At 38.1% G+C, this 14,874-nt stretch overlaps 1 protein-coding gene across 1 annotated transcript in view; it reads right to left on the bottom strand.

The window, feature by feature from the left end:
* The window catches only part of LOC112414506 (voltage-dependent calcium channel subunit alpha-2/delta-1), a 184,620-nt gene that overhangs the window by 85,580 nt on the left and 84,166 nt on the right, over nucleotides 1-14,874 (bottom strand). The window contains exons 7-8 of the mRNA XM_024766987.1: nucleotides 5,723-5,881; nucleotides 790-894 (exon numbers count right to left, since the gene is read on the bottom strand). Of these exons, the coding sequence (XP_024622755.1) occupies nucleotides 790-894; nucleotides 5,723-5,881 (264 nt within the window). The remainder of the gene's footprint in view (nucleotides 1-789; nucleotides 895-5,722; nucleotides 5,882-14,874) is intronic.

Here is a 14,874-nt window from a genome sequence, read left to right as displayed (position 1 = left end):
TTTCAAAGTGTCCCAGATTTTTTCATCAATACTCTACCCCATTATTCACAATATTTTGCCTGCCAAAATATATAACTTATATATATTTACCTAAATGTATTAATATACATTTTTTTCTCTTTTTAATTCCTCACACACATATAAAACAATTCATTAGAGTTAATGACGAGTCACACCTCTCAAAATGGTAAAAATTTCAATTAAAAGCCAAGTCAACTGGCATTTTACCCTTAAGAGTCCCCTTGTGAAATATACAATTTCTGTTGAAATTGTGGAAACATAAGATATAGGTTATAATTTTTCATTACTTATTTATGGATCCTTAGCATTTTAACAAACCAAGTTGAGAATCATTGTTCTTTTATAAAATTTGGAGAGTCCGTAAGAAAATTGAAATAAGCTGATAGTAGCAGTGCTAGAAAAAACAGTTACATTTGATATTTTCCACACTATCAGTAGGTTCAGCCACATGGGTGAACTTTCAAAACAGGTCTTTCTACAATACTTTCCTCTGCAGTAGAACAAACAAAGAAACAAATATATTCCTATATAGGCTTCTATTAAGTTCAAATTATTTTATTAATGAATTAGTCATAAGGTACTTATGAATCTCACAGAAGATATCTAACATTTAATTCAGTGATTAGCTTATAATCCATCTGTATGACTTTATAATCAGCACACTAATGTTTTAACCAAAAATGTCTTCCCTCACCACCCCCGCCACTCTCTCTTTAAAAACCACCTAAATTACTATTAAATTTAAAACATTGGAAAAATCACACTCACTTTTTTGTCTTTGTTGTATTTGGTAAATATCTCCTGAGCTCTCTCTTCTCCTCCATCCGTGAACAACATGATAATCTTATTGCAGTTGGCTCTAGACACATTATACTGTTAAAACAAAATGTATATCATTCATAATAAAAGGGAGGGAGTATAAAAGTAATATGGAAAGAGCATGCACAGGTTGCAAGTAATGACCGAAGTATCTGCTCAATAAGTCAATTCTAAGAACCAGTTCCTGGATCAAGCCAGGCCTACGCATCCCTACACAGGGGCTCTGCCTCATTCCCAACACCCACGGGTCTCCCTTCCTTCAGGCTTCTGATCAAAGGTCACCTTACCAGTGAGGACTTTCCTGACAACTTTCCCCTCCCAGGCTGTATTTTTCTCCATAGCATTTCACATTGGTTTACATGTAGTATATATTTTACTTGTCTTTTTATTATTGGCTTCTCCCAATAGAATGTTAAATGCCAAAAGGGCATAAACTTGTGTCGTTTTTGTTCAGTGTCGTTTCCTTGCCTAGATGAATGCCTAGCACATAATAACCTCTCAGTGGTTAATTAATAAATGGGTTTTAAATTAATTAATGGCCATGACGTCAATTGTATACCCCTATAATTTACACGAGAAACAAAGAAAGAATATTAATAAAATGTGCATAGCTTTTCACATATATTTTCAATCTATTCACAAACATTTGTTCCTCTCTTCCCTCCTTCATCTCACTTTATTCACTTTACATTTCTGAAATTGCAGTGTTGATCCCTAATGCCCAGTGCTCTTTCCTATCTTTGTAAATGTCGACAGCTACTTCCAGAATATTCTCCTATCTGCTCGCAAGCAGCCACACATATTCTAATCCTGAAAGACTCAATTCCAGTGCTGAATCCTTTCTTACACTTTCTTTAAGGTCCCCAAAGAGTTGGATTTAGGTAAACAATGGATTAGCATCAAAGGGCCATGAAAATGCACAATTAATTTAGAAAGCTGTATTTCTCTGAGGTCTGAAATTATAATCTCAGCCTTTCTACTGTTGTGAAATGTGTTTGTGAAAGTGTTGAGAACAAAAGATTCACACCAATTTACGAATGCTCAGCTTCTTCGAAAATATCAACCCTCTAGTTCAGCAATATTCAAAGGAGATACAACGTGAGCCTAATTTGTAATTTTAACCCTCTAATGGTCACATTAAAGAAAGTAAAAAGAAATATCTGAAATTCTAATAACATATTAACTCAGTCGTTCAAAAATGTTATCAATCCAACATCAAATAATATAAAAGTTACTGAGATAATATACTTTTTTTTCTTTCATAATAAGTACTAAAATTTCAGTGTGTACTTGTAACACATTTCAGTTCAGACCAGGCACATTTCAAGGGCACAACACCCACTTGTGATCATGGTTATCACACTGGACAGCACAGTTTTGGTGTTTAAGTGACTAATACATTTTTTAAAAAATCACTAATTCTCCTATAGTATTTAAGCTTATTGAAGGTCCCTATTCCTATTTGTCAAAAAAGGAAATCCCATTTCCTGTGGAAAAGTTAATGAAGACAACATTTTGCTTTACTGATGAAAAGATCCTGTTTCATATATTCTTACCCCGTTGACTAGGCCATTAGACCATGCGGAGTTAAGGCTTTTAACCAAGTATTGTGAAAACTCAAGTATTAACTAATACAATTTATCACATTCAAGCACCATTCTTATTTTTGAAGATAATTATCTGAAAATTTGACCATACAAAAATTTACATATTTTATCATCAAAATAATTTTGTGAAAAGTGTTGAAGTCCCTTAAACTAAAATTAGTTTCTCTAATGAATTGTGTTTTCTATTTGCGAATGTAAAATGGGCAAAATAATATTTACCTAAAGGACTGTCTCAGAAAAGTGATAAAGTAACTAAAGTTTTTAGAACAGAATTTGGTTTCATTTTTTGAAGTAGTGGAGGTATTCTTATTATTATCACTAAATACAAGTATCAAAGCTACTTTTAGCACATTGAGTCTTGCTGATCATTCGTAAGACACCCACAAAAAGAGGAACGCAGAAATGTGTTTTCAACATCATTTTTCCTCAGGACTTGTGGGAAAGCAGAGTCTATCTCAGCAATTTTTCACTGGGTTTGCAGCTAAAGAATCACACAGTCACAAGAAGTATACGTAACCGGCTTGGAAGGAACTAAGCCAAGGAAAGAAATTGATTATGTCAATAAAAATACAACAGCTAGGGTTGGTAAATTACGTTAATATGGTATTTCATGACACACTGTTGTATCTCTGTGTGGCCAGTATGTAGCACAGCATCTATCATATGCACTCAATAAAATTTTTTTGGAAAAATGCATCTCAATATATTTGTCAGTATTTTATGAAATGCTAACTGAAGACTAATTCAAATCTTAACGTCTAATTCTATTTGACACTTGATTCAGTGATCTTAAGGGTAAACCTTGCCGGGACAAACAAAAGAGAAGGAATGGCATTGCATGATGAGAAAAAGACTAGAAGTGTCTGAAAGAGGTAACAGAACATGCTTCAGCTCAATAAGGCAAGCCATGGCGTTTGGGAAAATTATTTTAAAATGAAGAATTGCAATATCTAAGCGACATGTGGAAAGCAAAACACATGAGGTTTACTATTGAGGACATATTAAAAATGATTTACAACTTTGGTAAAGGCAGTGGGAGAGGCCAATAGAAGTTAGATCATATTTTATCAGCAACTAATAATGAACGTGCGAGTTAACGTGGCCCCTCTACATGACTGCCTCTGAAATAGTACATTAGGCTTGAGACTTCTCATCATCATTTCACAACGGAAACCTGAATAGGAGGGAATGAGTGAGGCCAGTTAACAACACTAAGAGGAATAATTAAAATGCCAAGATCTAGAAAACTTGATTATTGACTCAAGAGAAAAAAGTTAATATAGAAACCTTTCACATTCCTTTACTACAGAAAGAATATATCCCACTCTAATGATCAATTATGCTTGAATTTCAAAGCTTTGAGTTTTCATTTTTTTATTAATAAACATACATTATTTAATAATCATATGCATTTTACCAAAGATAATTTCCCCTGAAAACTGCAGTGTGGAACTTCTTTGCTTTTCTAACTCCTTACTTGCTTATCTAATGGTATCTAAAAAAAATATCACTACCTCAAACTCTAAATAATTGAAAATTCTACTCTCACATTCCCTCTTTGTAGACTCCTGTGCCACCATCCACCTAGTTTTCCAGTTCAGAGAACTTGGAATCACCCCCTGCCCCTCCCCGCAACCCCTCCTACCCACCCAATCAGGTCACTTGCCTTAACATCTCTGCACGTCTAGTCCAACACCAGGATTTCTACAATAGCTTCTTAACGTAGAACACTCGTCAGATGATGTCTTTCTCCTACCACAAACTTTTCATTTGCTCCTACACACTTCATTTAAAGACAGCTTATGGTCTTCCCATTTCCATCGCCTCTCCCCTACTGCTTATGGCCCAGCCGTACCAATCCACTTGCAATTCTTTCAATGTGCATGACACCCCATGCTTCTGTGCCTTTGTCGATGCTGTTCATTTTATCTCCCTCACCACCTACCTAGATTCTGCTCATTCTTCAAAATCCTGTTTTCAAGAAAGTGCCACAATTTTCTGACCTCCTTTGGGTAAGTTGAGCCCCCTTCCCCAAGCTGCTCCGAGCAAACACACCGTGAATACCCTGTAACAGCACTAACATGTTATATGAGAAATGATGATTTAGCATGTTATGCTCGACCTTCTTGAGAGCAAATGGTTTTGTTTATGTCTGGAATTTCAGCAATAGCACTGTGACAGGATAAATTGTGAGGCACTCAATAAATACTGGCTGAATGAACAAATCAATGAGTCATCACCCAATCAGAGATCTTGAAAACTGTTTAGAAGATTTACTTCGGGAACAACGAAATCAAGTTTGCAGAAAAGACCAAATATAAGGGCTTATTTAGTGACTCAGCAAACACGATAGGAATTATGTGCTGATTCTGTCCCAGCCACATGCTAGTTATTAATTAATTATAACACCAACTCAACAGCCTACAGTCTCATGTGCTTTTCTATGTGGTTTGCTATGTCCACCGATTCTGTGGACATTCTTTACACAACCCCAGTTAGGAAACCAAGGCAGAGAGATGTTAGGTCCATACTCTGAACCACTGCAATAATATTGCTTCAGAAGAGATACAAACCTGAATGATAGCTCCTGCTTTCAAATAGTTCAAATGAAACAGACAACATGGCCATTTGAAAATACTAGTCCGCAGTGTGAGATTCATGTTACAATATTGTTATGATATGGAACAGGTAGTAGGTGTGCCAGAATTTAAAAGCCTAACTATAGACATCGATGATTCAGTCAAGGGAATTTTCTCTTTGGAAGGAATTTCTGCTCTTCCTGTCTACCTTGATGTTAACCATTTGGACCCTTTTGTACATTTAGGAACAACCTGAAGATTCAAACTAGATGTTTAAAACTGAAATATTTCCAGAAACCATTTGATGACTGACAGCACAAGTTTCCAAATAAATACAGTACTAACTGAGATAAGACAAAAGAGATGATATTCTAAATGTCCCAACTAAGTTTCCAGTGCTTCTTCAAAATTAAATAATTACCTTACAGATGTGTTTTTTTAAACTAAGTTTGAAAAAAGAGGGCAGAAGAAAAGATCTAAAAGAAAAAGAAAATCTACATTTTGTATACCTTCTGAATTTTGGATTTAAAAATAAAAAAAGTTCAAACATTTCTACTGCCTGGACACATCTGCTTTCTAAATGAATGAAAAACAGAACTGTTATCTAACCCTACAGAGCTGTAACTACAAGGATATTGAAATTCAGATCCTACAATTCAATAATAAAAGACAAAAGGGGGTAGTATTAATACTTACATTAAGCAGCTGTTCAAAAGCAAAACTAAAGCCCTTTTTATAATCTGTGATTCCTTTCGCTGTGATATTATTCACTGCATCTTTCAGCACTTTTTTATTTCTTACATTTGCTTGGACAAGGTGCTGAAAACAGCTTACATCCTGGGCATTGCTGTTAAACTGCAAAAGATAAAAAGGTAAATGTATAAACCAACATTAAAATCAATCATGTAATTTTTACTGAATTTGTGTTATACTTCTCAATGCTTCTGCATTGCTTTCTCTTTCAAAAAGCAAAGTGAGTAGATTGGTAACAGAAGTGCACTAAAGATCAAACAGTAATTTTCATCCATGCCCCAACCCCTACTGTATCAGCCTGTCGCTTATTGACACTTTCCTGAACCCAGCTTGGTTTCCCTGATTATAAATTTGGGATTTGAGTTATGTGAGGGCCCTCCCAGCTCTCAAATTTTATGAGCAGTTAGATTACAAAAAACAACAACAACACAAAACTCTCAACCAACAATGAAATATATTCAGAATGCAGAAATGATATGATGATGCCTGCACAGAATACAGGGAGAAACTGAGCACTTTACGCGCCTCGCGTGAGGAAACGCTAAACGGAAAAGTGGTTCACAGAACGACAGGAGCAGATGGTTAGTAAATTTGAAATTTGACGGTAGTCTTTCCATGGGGGTTAAAACAGGAAAGTAATCTGAAAGACTCAAGAACAACGAGTGGCCTTTCAGAACTATCACTCTAGAGGTAATATAGGGAATGCAGTAGAATCACAGAGGCCAGAGAAAGGGCAAGCAGGTCATGGCGGAGTTACTGCTGTGAGTGATAAGGGCCTGAACAACAATGAGTCTGTAGGAGGAGAAAACGAACTCCAATAATATCTGCCCCAACTGAAAATTTAAGAATGATCACCAAAGTAATTTCAGCAACCATATAAAAAGTATTCACACAGTTCACTGTATATTTCCAAAAAGATAAGAATAGGACTCGCGAGAAGATCAGGGCGCTAAAATGAATGGGATCATCCTATCATTTATTAACTCTGCTATGGGTACAAGCCCCTTAGGCTCCTGGGGCCTAGACTGTCACATCTGCAAAAGCAAAATGAGAATGATAATAAAAGCATACTTGCTAAAAGGAAAGGGGTTGGCCAGATCAGATGCTGAAGATATTCTCAGATCAAAAGCACATAATGATTTTAACAGGTGGATCACAAGCCAAAATATATTTTTACGTAAGTGATTATCTATTCTCATAAATATAATGCATCATTCTTTTTTCTCTGAAGATCCCTGAAACCTAGTGATAAGGTACACTGTACAATTCATCAATCCATTAAGCAAATATTCATTGGCGGCCTGTTATATGTCCAGAGTTGTGGTAGGTGAGAGCTCTGTGCCTTCAGACATGAGGTAAATTATGCACACACATTTATATATGTAGGTGAGCACTTATACGTGTTTACTTTGTGCTGCATCGACTATTTGCTCTACAAATATTAATCATTTCCTCTTTGAAAATGCGCTGCAAGTAAGTAGTATTATTATCCATGAGAAACCTTAAGCATAGTTAAATGACTTGTCCATAGTCACGTAACAAATAAGTAATAGAGAGTCAGGATTCAGACTAGCACTGTAGCAAGAGTCTGGGATTTTAACTACTCCCCCAGTGCCTCTCAATATACAATAAATCATGATGAGTTATGTAAAGCAATATAATCCTAATCTCTAAGAGATAATATCTGGAGAATGGGTTCTGATTCGGACTGTAAGCAGTTGGGGGGAAAATTCCCTAAGAACTGGCATTTCCTGTGATTCCACAGAAATGTTTCCTTGAAGACTATGGAGGAAGAACATTCCAGGCAGATAGAACAACACGTAAAAAGGCCCTGACGTGACAAAAAGAAAAGAAGCCTCTTAGGGAAACATAAAGATGGAGAGTTTAGCTCAGTTTCATATGAGGACTAATGACATGAAATGAGCTCAGGGACGGAGGCAGGGTCTAATGGAAATGCTAGACAATTAGGCATGTATTCTCTGTCGAACGGCCACTCACAAAAGATTTTAAGCCAAATGCAAAATAATTTAATCTAGAACTTTAACAGCTAGCCCTAGCTGCTGTTTAGGAATTGGATGTAAGGTGAGCAAAATTCAAAGGATGGACAATAATTAGGAAGCTATTGCGGTAACCCAGCTGAACAGACAAAGTGGCTTTGTTATTCATGGAGATGGTCCGAAAAGAGGGGTTCAAAACCTATTTTGGAGAAATAATCACTAGCTTGTGATGGTGCACTGGGTCTGCGTTGAGTAAGAAGAGAATTCTGACATGGGCATCTGCGTGGCCGGAGGAGGGACGGGTTCAGGGACACTTCAGGATTAGGGGAGAGAAGCACACAGTTCAAGTGCGGGTGAGATTTCAGTATGTGAGATACGCAAATGAAGATGTCAAGAAATAACATTGAAAGCAAGAGGCTCCGAAGAAGTCTTGATTAATATAAAAAACACGGAAAGCTTCAGCAGAGAAATTTGGTTTAAAGCCATGTGATTAAAAGTGAAGCAGAGGAGGGGTCTCTGAGAAAACTGAACAGGAGTAAGATTCCTTGGAGGCAGGAAGGAAGTCAGGAGACTGGACTGCCTTAGATGATGAGAGGAAAACAGTCTCAAGAAGAACACACTGCGGGACAGAGACAGGAAAGATGAGGACTTAAAAGCACCCACTGCACTCATCCCCGTTACACAGGTAGTGTCTGGAGGTCGGGGGTGGGGGGTGGGGGTGGAACGCAATGGAGCGCGCTGAACAACAATGGGAGGGATTAGCCCGTGCAGAGGCAAGTCTTCAGAGCACCTCGGCTGGGAGGCAGAGAATGAACAGGGTGGTCCCTGAAGGGGTGGACGGGGGTCAAGGAGAGGTTTCTTTTTTTTTTTTAATTTTATTTATTTATTTATTTATTTTTGGCTGTGTTGGGTCCTCATTGCTGCACGTGGTCTTTCTTTAGTTGCGATGAGCGGGGGCTACTCTTTGTTGCAGTGCGCAGGCTTCTCATTGCGGTGGCTTCTCTCGTTGCGGAGCACAGGCTCTAGGCGCGTGCACTTCAGTAGTTGGCGCACGCGGGCTCTAGAGCGCAGGCTCAGTAGCTGTGGCTCACGGGCTTAGTTGCTCCGTGGCATGTGGGATCTTCCCAGACGAGGGCTCGAACCCGTGTCCCCTGCATTGGCAGGCGGATTCTTAACCACTGAGCCACCAGGAAAGTGAAGGGTCACTAGAGCAAGAGAGGATTTACCTTGAAGAGAGAAGGAAGAAAACGTTGCAGGCAACAGAACAGAGGTGAAAAACGAAGCTCTTGTGAAGATGGGGAAGGATGGGACACAGATGCTCCTAGAGGAACAAGCCTGTAAGAAACCATGTACCCACTTCATTGTACTGGGAAAGAAGAGCGAGGGCTGAGTCCCCCCACTGGGTGTACAGAGATTTGGTGTGGGGAAATGATATTATTGCCTGTGGCTTTTGTCTCCAGTGGACCATGAAGCAAGGTCATCGGGATAAAGTAAAACAGGAGGTGGAAGGTTTGGAGAGAGTATAGATAAAACAGGAAGTAAAATGTCTTGCAAAGATAAATACTGAGTTCTCTCTCACTTTTACTTGGAACACTACTTTTGGGTACATCATATATATGAGAACAAAGCTCCAATATACTTGTTTTCAATAAAGTCAAACACTGAAAAGTCAGTATCTTCAGATCCAAATCCCACTGCCTCCCCGCCCCATTATGTGATAGTCTGACACAATCTTATGCTACACATCCCGTTTTGAAAGCAAAAGAATATGAGAATTCCTGTGTTAGAAAGTAAAAAAATAAAGTAAAAATAAAAAATAGATTGCCAATACATTAACGGTAAAACATCTGACCTTAAAGAATCATTAGAAATGATTACAGGAAATGCTAGTATGTGATTTAGTTAAATCATGAAACTTGATAAAATTACAAGTTATGCAGAAAATGAACACTGGATAATGTATTGCCCGGAGTCTTTTGGTTGGCCTTAACCTGCTTTTAACACAGAAGAGTGAAGCATCTCATTAAGTCACTTTAACACAAACTGATTAAGTGTAAATTCAATTCATTAAATACAAATTCAGCGGTGTATAACAGAAATACTCCAATTATACTCATAACAAAACTCATAAATAATGCAGAGAAAGGAATAACTTACAAAGTATAAGTCCCTATGGCAAACCTTATTCTCCAAGAAAGGAATGAGAAATGTGAAAAGTTCTGACTTAGGTAAGTATATATTTCACAGACATCTTAGACTCACTTGTTTTTAGAATAGAAAAAAAAAAAAAAACAGATTTACTTTCACGAACTGAAATTACTGTCTTTGGTGACATGTGTCCAGACTGTAATTTATAAACCACATATTTAATACATTAACCACCACTTAGGGCAAAAGTCTAATAATATAGCATTATAAAGCTTTGAAATACTACATGGTGACTGAAAATAGACTTAAGGGGTCCTGCTTTTGTAATCTCTTAAGAAAATACATCTTTTAAATATGTATACTTAACTAACTAATCCTACAGAGCCCCAAATCCAAACTACCGTCGCGCTCATTCCTTCCCAATTCTAGAAAATTCAACCAAGTAGGTCCCTTATCAGAAATGCTGAGAAAAATCTCTGCTAGCACGCTGAGACAGGAAGGTGTGTGGGTTAATGTGAGCATCTGGGGTAGCAATGAGGAGGGATTTCTTTCTCTGCCCCAGCATTTGCACATTCTTTTGTTTTCCTCTTCCACCTACCCTGCTCCTTCCGCCTACAACACTTGTCCCACTTACCTCAACATTCTTTCCTTATAAAAGGCTTTCATGATCTTCCCTGACTAGGTCAAATCACCCCATTAAAAGTTTCACAGGCCTAGATATATCTTTTTTATGGAATACATCACAGTCATAATTCTCTATTTCTTTGTATGATATCTTTATAGACTCTTTGACTGGATTAAAAGCCATGGCCAAAAAAGAAAATAGCCATCCCACCACTGTACTTGACATATTAATAGGTATCCATATAATTGGTGTACAATAAACATACAAAATAAATATTTACTGAATGAACGCATGGAGTTTAAGAAAATTAGAAGACAGTGCATAAATACTGATCAATAATTTAGCTAAAGGCTTCTAAGTACAGAACCTGTATTTTAGTTCTGCAATATCTTGTTAAATTTGTACATTTATAAATATAAATACTCTGTCCAAAGAGACACTATTAAAATATCCAAATGAAGATGCATGCAGAACACCTAGCATGGAGCCCGGCACACAGTAAATCAACCTCAACTCTATTGTTTTAAAAATTACTTTAGTAAAAACATTAGTATACTTCATAAGAAATAAGAATAGATTCCTAGATTCATGAGAAAGATTCATGTAAACAAAATCAGCTTTAGTGACCCTTAAATAAAGCTCTCTACTGGGATGGTACAAGTAGCCCTCAAACATTAGTTTAGTTCTTGAAACAGTCTCTGGGAATAACCATGAACAGTAAATTTCAATGCTTCCAATGAACCTTCCTATTAAATATCACAATCAAGTACACATATCAAATTAAAAGATAATTTAAGATCCAAACAAATTGTTAATTTCTCAAATGAAATAACTTAAACTCTTGGTTTTGTAAAGGCAAGGTCTATTTTTTGTTCTGAAGTCCTGTGCTGAATAAGAAATCATCCACAAAATATTTCTGAGAGGACACTCTGCTGCTCATTGGATTAACCTGGGATACAAACGATGAAATGCTGACATTGCATTGATATACACAAGTCAAAGAGGCATCAAGTTCCTGAAAAGCAACCTTGTCTAGAAATGGCACCTATAATACACCTTCATGGAGTACCAAGGCTCCCACGGAAGAGGTTGGTGGGCTCAAGTAGTTTTCCCCTAGACTGTTTAAGGCAGTCTAAGAAGAATTAAAGGCAAAATAAATCCAAAGGTGATATTCTTCCACTTGGAACTGCAGAGAAAAAGTGGCCCATTTAATCTTTGTCTGACCATTCAGTATGTCCTTAATTTCCACCCCCTGACCTCATCCATGTATTTCAAACTCTTTTTTTTTTGCCATGAAAAAGAAATACAGTGCGAAATTATGGGCTCCCGCTGTGTAGATGATCAGCAAAAACAACTCAAATTCAGACTGGCCTGCTTTGGAACATGGGATTTTTTAAATTATAAAATATAAGTAAACTACTTTACATAATTAACTACTGTAAATAATTTATATAACAAATTTATATTATATAGAGTAATTTAAATGGATAAACTAAGTTAAATAAACTGCAAACAATTTTGCATATCAGGCAGTAGTTACAAATTGTGGTATCAGAAGCGATCTACATTTTGGACACCAGATGGCAATGAAGGAAAGTAAAAGGAAAGTGGACAGAGGCTGTGATCTTAAAAATCTTGGTTGTTTTATTCCTACTAAAATATTTGTTATTTATTTTTATTTTCCCATTTTTCATAGGAAACTAGGAAATATTATAAAGAAACAAAATGGTTATTCTAAAATCCAGAGAAAATAGCTTATAGCGTTTACCCACATGCATTTGTACATATTCCTAGTTAAGAATGATTTTAAGGTTTTATCTATTGCCAAATTACTTTCCAGATATATTGCGCCAATTTAAATATGTGTGAGAGTCTCACTGCACTCTCAGACACACAACATTTTTATTTGCTAAACTGTAATTTAAAATAATATTTCAATATTCAATAATTACTTGAATTCCTCAGTGGTTAATGAAGTGAAAATTTTTCTCACATATTAATTGTCATATAAACCTGTGAATTTTAAGTCCTATTTTTTCCAGTTTGTTGTTTACCTTCTAATTTTAACTTTTGATCCTGTTCTTTATGATTTCTTAAAATATTTTTATGCTTAGAAAACCATCCATTATTCAGGTAAATAAACATCTACAGTTTCTACTAATATTTGATGGTTTTGTTTGCTTATTTTACATTTTGGTGTTTAGTCATGGTGGAAATTATTTTCCCCAATAGTATGAAGGGACAATTAGATTCAGTAATTTTTTTTTTCAAATAGCCAATTTCCCCTTTTATTGAGTAATTATTGGTTCCTGATCCACTATATATAATAAATTAAGATTATGGATACATTTCCTTTACTATTTGGATACATATTCCTTTACTGTTCCCATTATTTCACCAGCTTCTTACTTTTTAATGTTAATAATAAAAATATTAGCTAACATGTACTGAAAATCACAGCTATGCCTATCTAAGAACATCACATGTATTAATTCACTTAACCTTGACCAAGCTTAAAGTCTTAGCTGTAATATGGTTTCCATTATACAGTTGAGGAAATGAGGCTTAGAGTGTCAAGGAAAGTGTTCAGAGTCACTCAACAACCAAGGTCAGGACTCTACTTCAAACCCAAACCCCTGAAACTCTCCTCTATGGTGTCTAATCACTTTTAATTTATGCCAGAAGAATAAGCTGCCATACTCTGTCACGCTACTTTTTCCACCACTATTTTCCTACTGAACTTCAGAACTATCTTTTGTCAAATTAAAACCACATTTTCCAATAATTTTGGGACAAACTGGTATCTTCACATGAGTCAGCTTTTCATTCCAGGAAAAATTATTCATCAATTCCACATCTGTTCCTCCATTTCATCTCTTATACATATATCTCATATACTCTTTTCTCTTTCTTAAACTTCAAGTCCTAATGAGATCAATCAAGATGGCAGAGTAAGAGGATGTGAAGCTTACCTCCCCCCACAAACACATCAAAAATACATCGACATGTAGAACAATTCTCACTGAAAACTAACTGGAAACTGTCATCAGGACTCCTGTACAACCAAGGCTGTAAGAAAGATACATATGTAATTGGGTAGGAAGGGAAGAAAAGTGATTGGGTCAGGACCTGTGCCCCTGGGAGGGGACTCAAAGGAAAAGGGAGATTACACAGATGGAGACCGTCCCTGGGGAGCGTGCGGTGTGAGCCACAGACGGGGCAGCCCAGTGCTGGTGTCCTGCACCCTTTGGCTGGTGGGAGGACCTCTGCAATGAACAGGAGGGCTGCGGGAAGCCTGGATGTCACGTGTGAGGGGTGCATGCATGTGCTGGCTTGCTCCCAAATCAGGGTGAAGAGAAGACTACTCTAGCGGTTGCTGGTGGCCCATGACCACCTTGCAGCCTGGCTCAGCCCGACCTGAGAGAATGCCCTGGTCCCACTCATCCCATGTCACGGTGCGGCACTGGTTCTGGGGTGGCCACAACTGGGAAGAAGATTCAACATGGGGACACAGAGGCGACCCCATCCCAGGGCGGAGCCTGGGTGGACTGGCAGTGGCCACTGTTGGCACTTACTCAAGCAGCGCCTAGAAGAAGCGCAGATTTCTGACGGCAGCTGCTCCATCACAGCTCATGCCCCAATATATGCTGAGAGTCCATGTGTGCCCTGCCTGCCCTGTGGTGTGGCTCTACCACAGAGTGGGGGCAGCAGAGTCTTAGGGTTGTGATCAGCTGTGAGGGACAAAAGGCACTGGCACCCAAGGCTGTGTCTGAGCAGAGGAAGGGAAACAACTGCGGGCACCTGAAAGAGCAGCTCATCTGAGACAGCTGACTCCCGTCTGTGGACAACAGGAGCCAAGAGCTCACATGGGCCCCCCTGGCTTCAGCACGCCCCCCACTCTGGGGCAAGGATCCTATTTTGGGGGAGAGAGGAAAACACAAACTTAAAGAGAACAGAACCAACTCAGGCCTGACCATCAAGGCTTTTGCTCCAGCAGCTTGGGATCAGACCCCACCCACAACAGGGCAGTGATGCCCAGTGAGCAGAGGGGAAGTCTTGCCTCACACCCAGCTTCAGCTTTACCCCTCTGTGTGCAGTCCCACCCCGTACCAGGGTGACAGATGCCAGCACATCCTGAAGAAAGATGTTACATCCACGTCAAATCCAGCTCTCCCACCAAAGGCACTGGGCACATGCAGCCTGTACAGGGACACTCTCACGTACGCACACACATTTAAAACTGCAGGGCTTCCCTGGTGGCGCAGTGGTTGAGAGTCCACCTGCCGATGAAGGGGACACGGGTTCGTGCCCCGGTCTGGGAAGAT

The sequence above is a fragment of the Neophocaena asiaeorientalis genome, unplaced genomic scaffold (genome assembly GCF_003031525.2).
Source record: "Neophocaena asiaeorientalis asiaeorientalis breed wild unplaced genomic scaffold, Neophocaena_asiaeorientalis_V1.1 scaffold1335, whole genome shotgun sequence".
NCBI classification, from domain to species: domain Eukaryota; kingdom Metazoa; phylum Chordata; class Mammalia; order Artiodactyla; family Phocoenidae; genus Neophocaena; species Neophocaena asiaeorientalis.
This window is presented reverse-complemented; position numbering and strand designations above follow the sequence as displayed.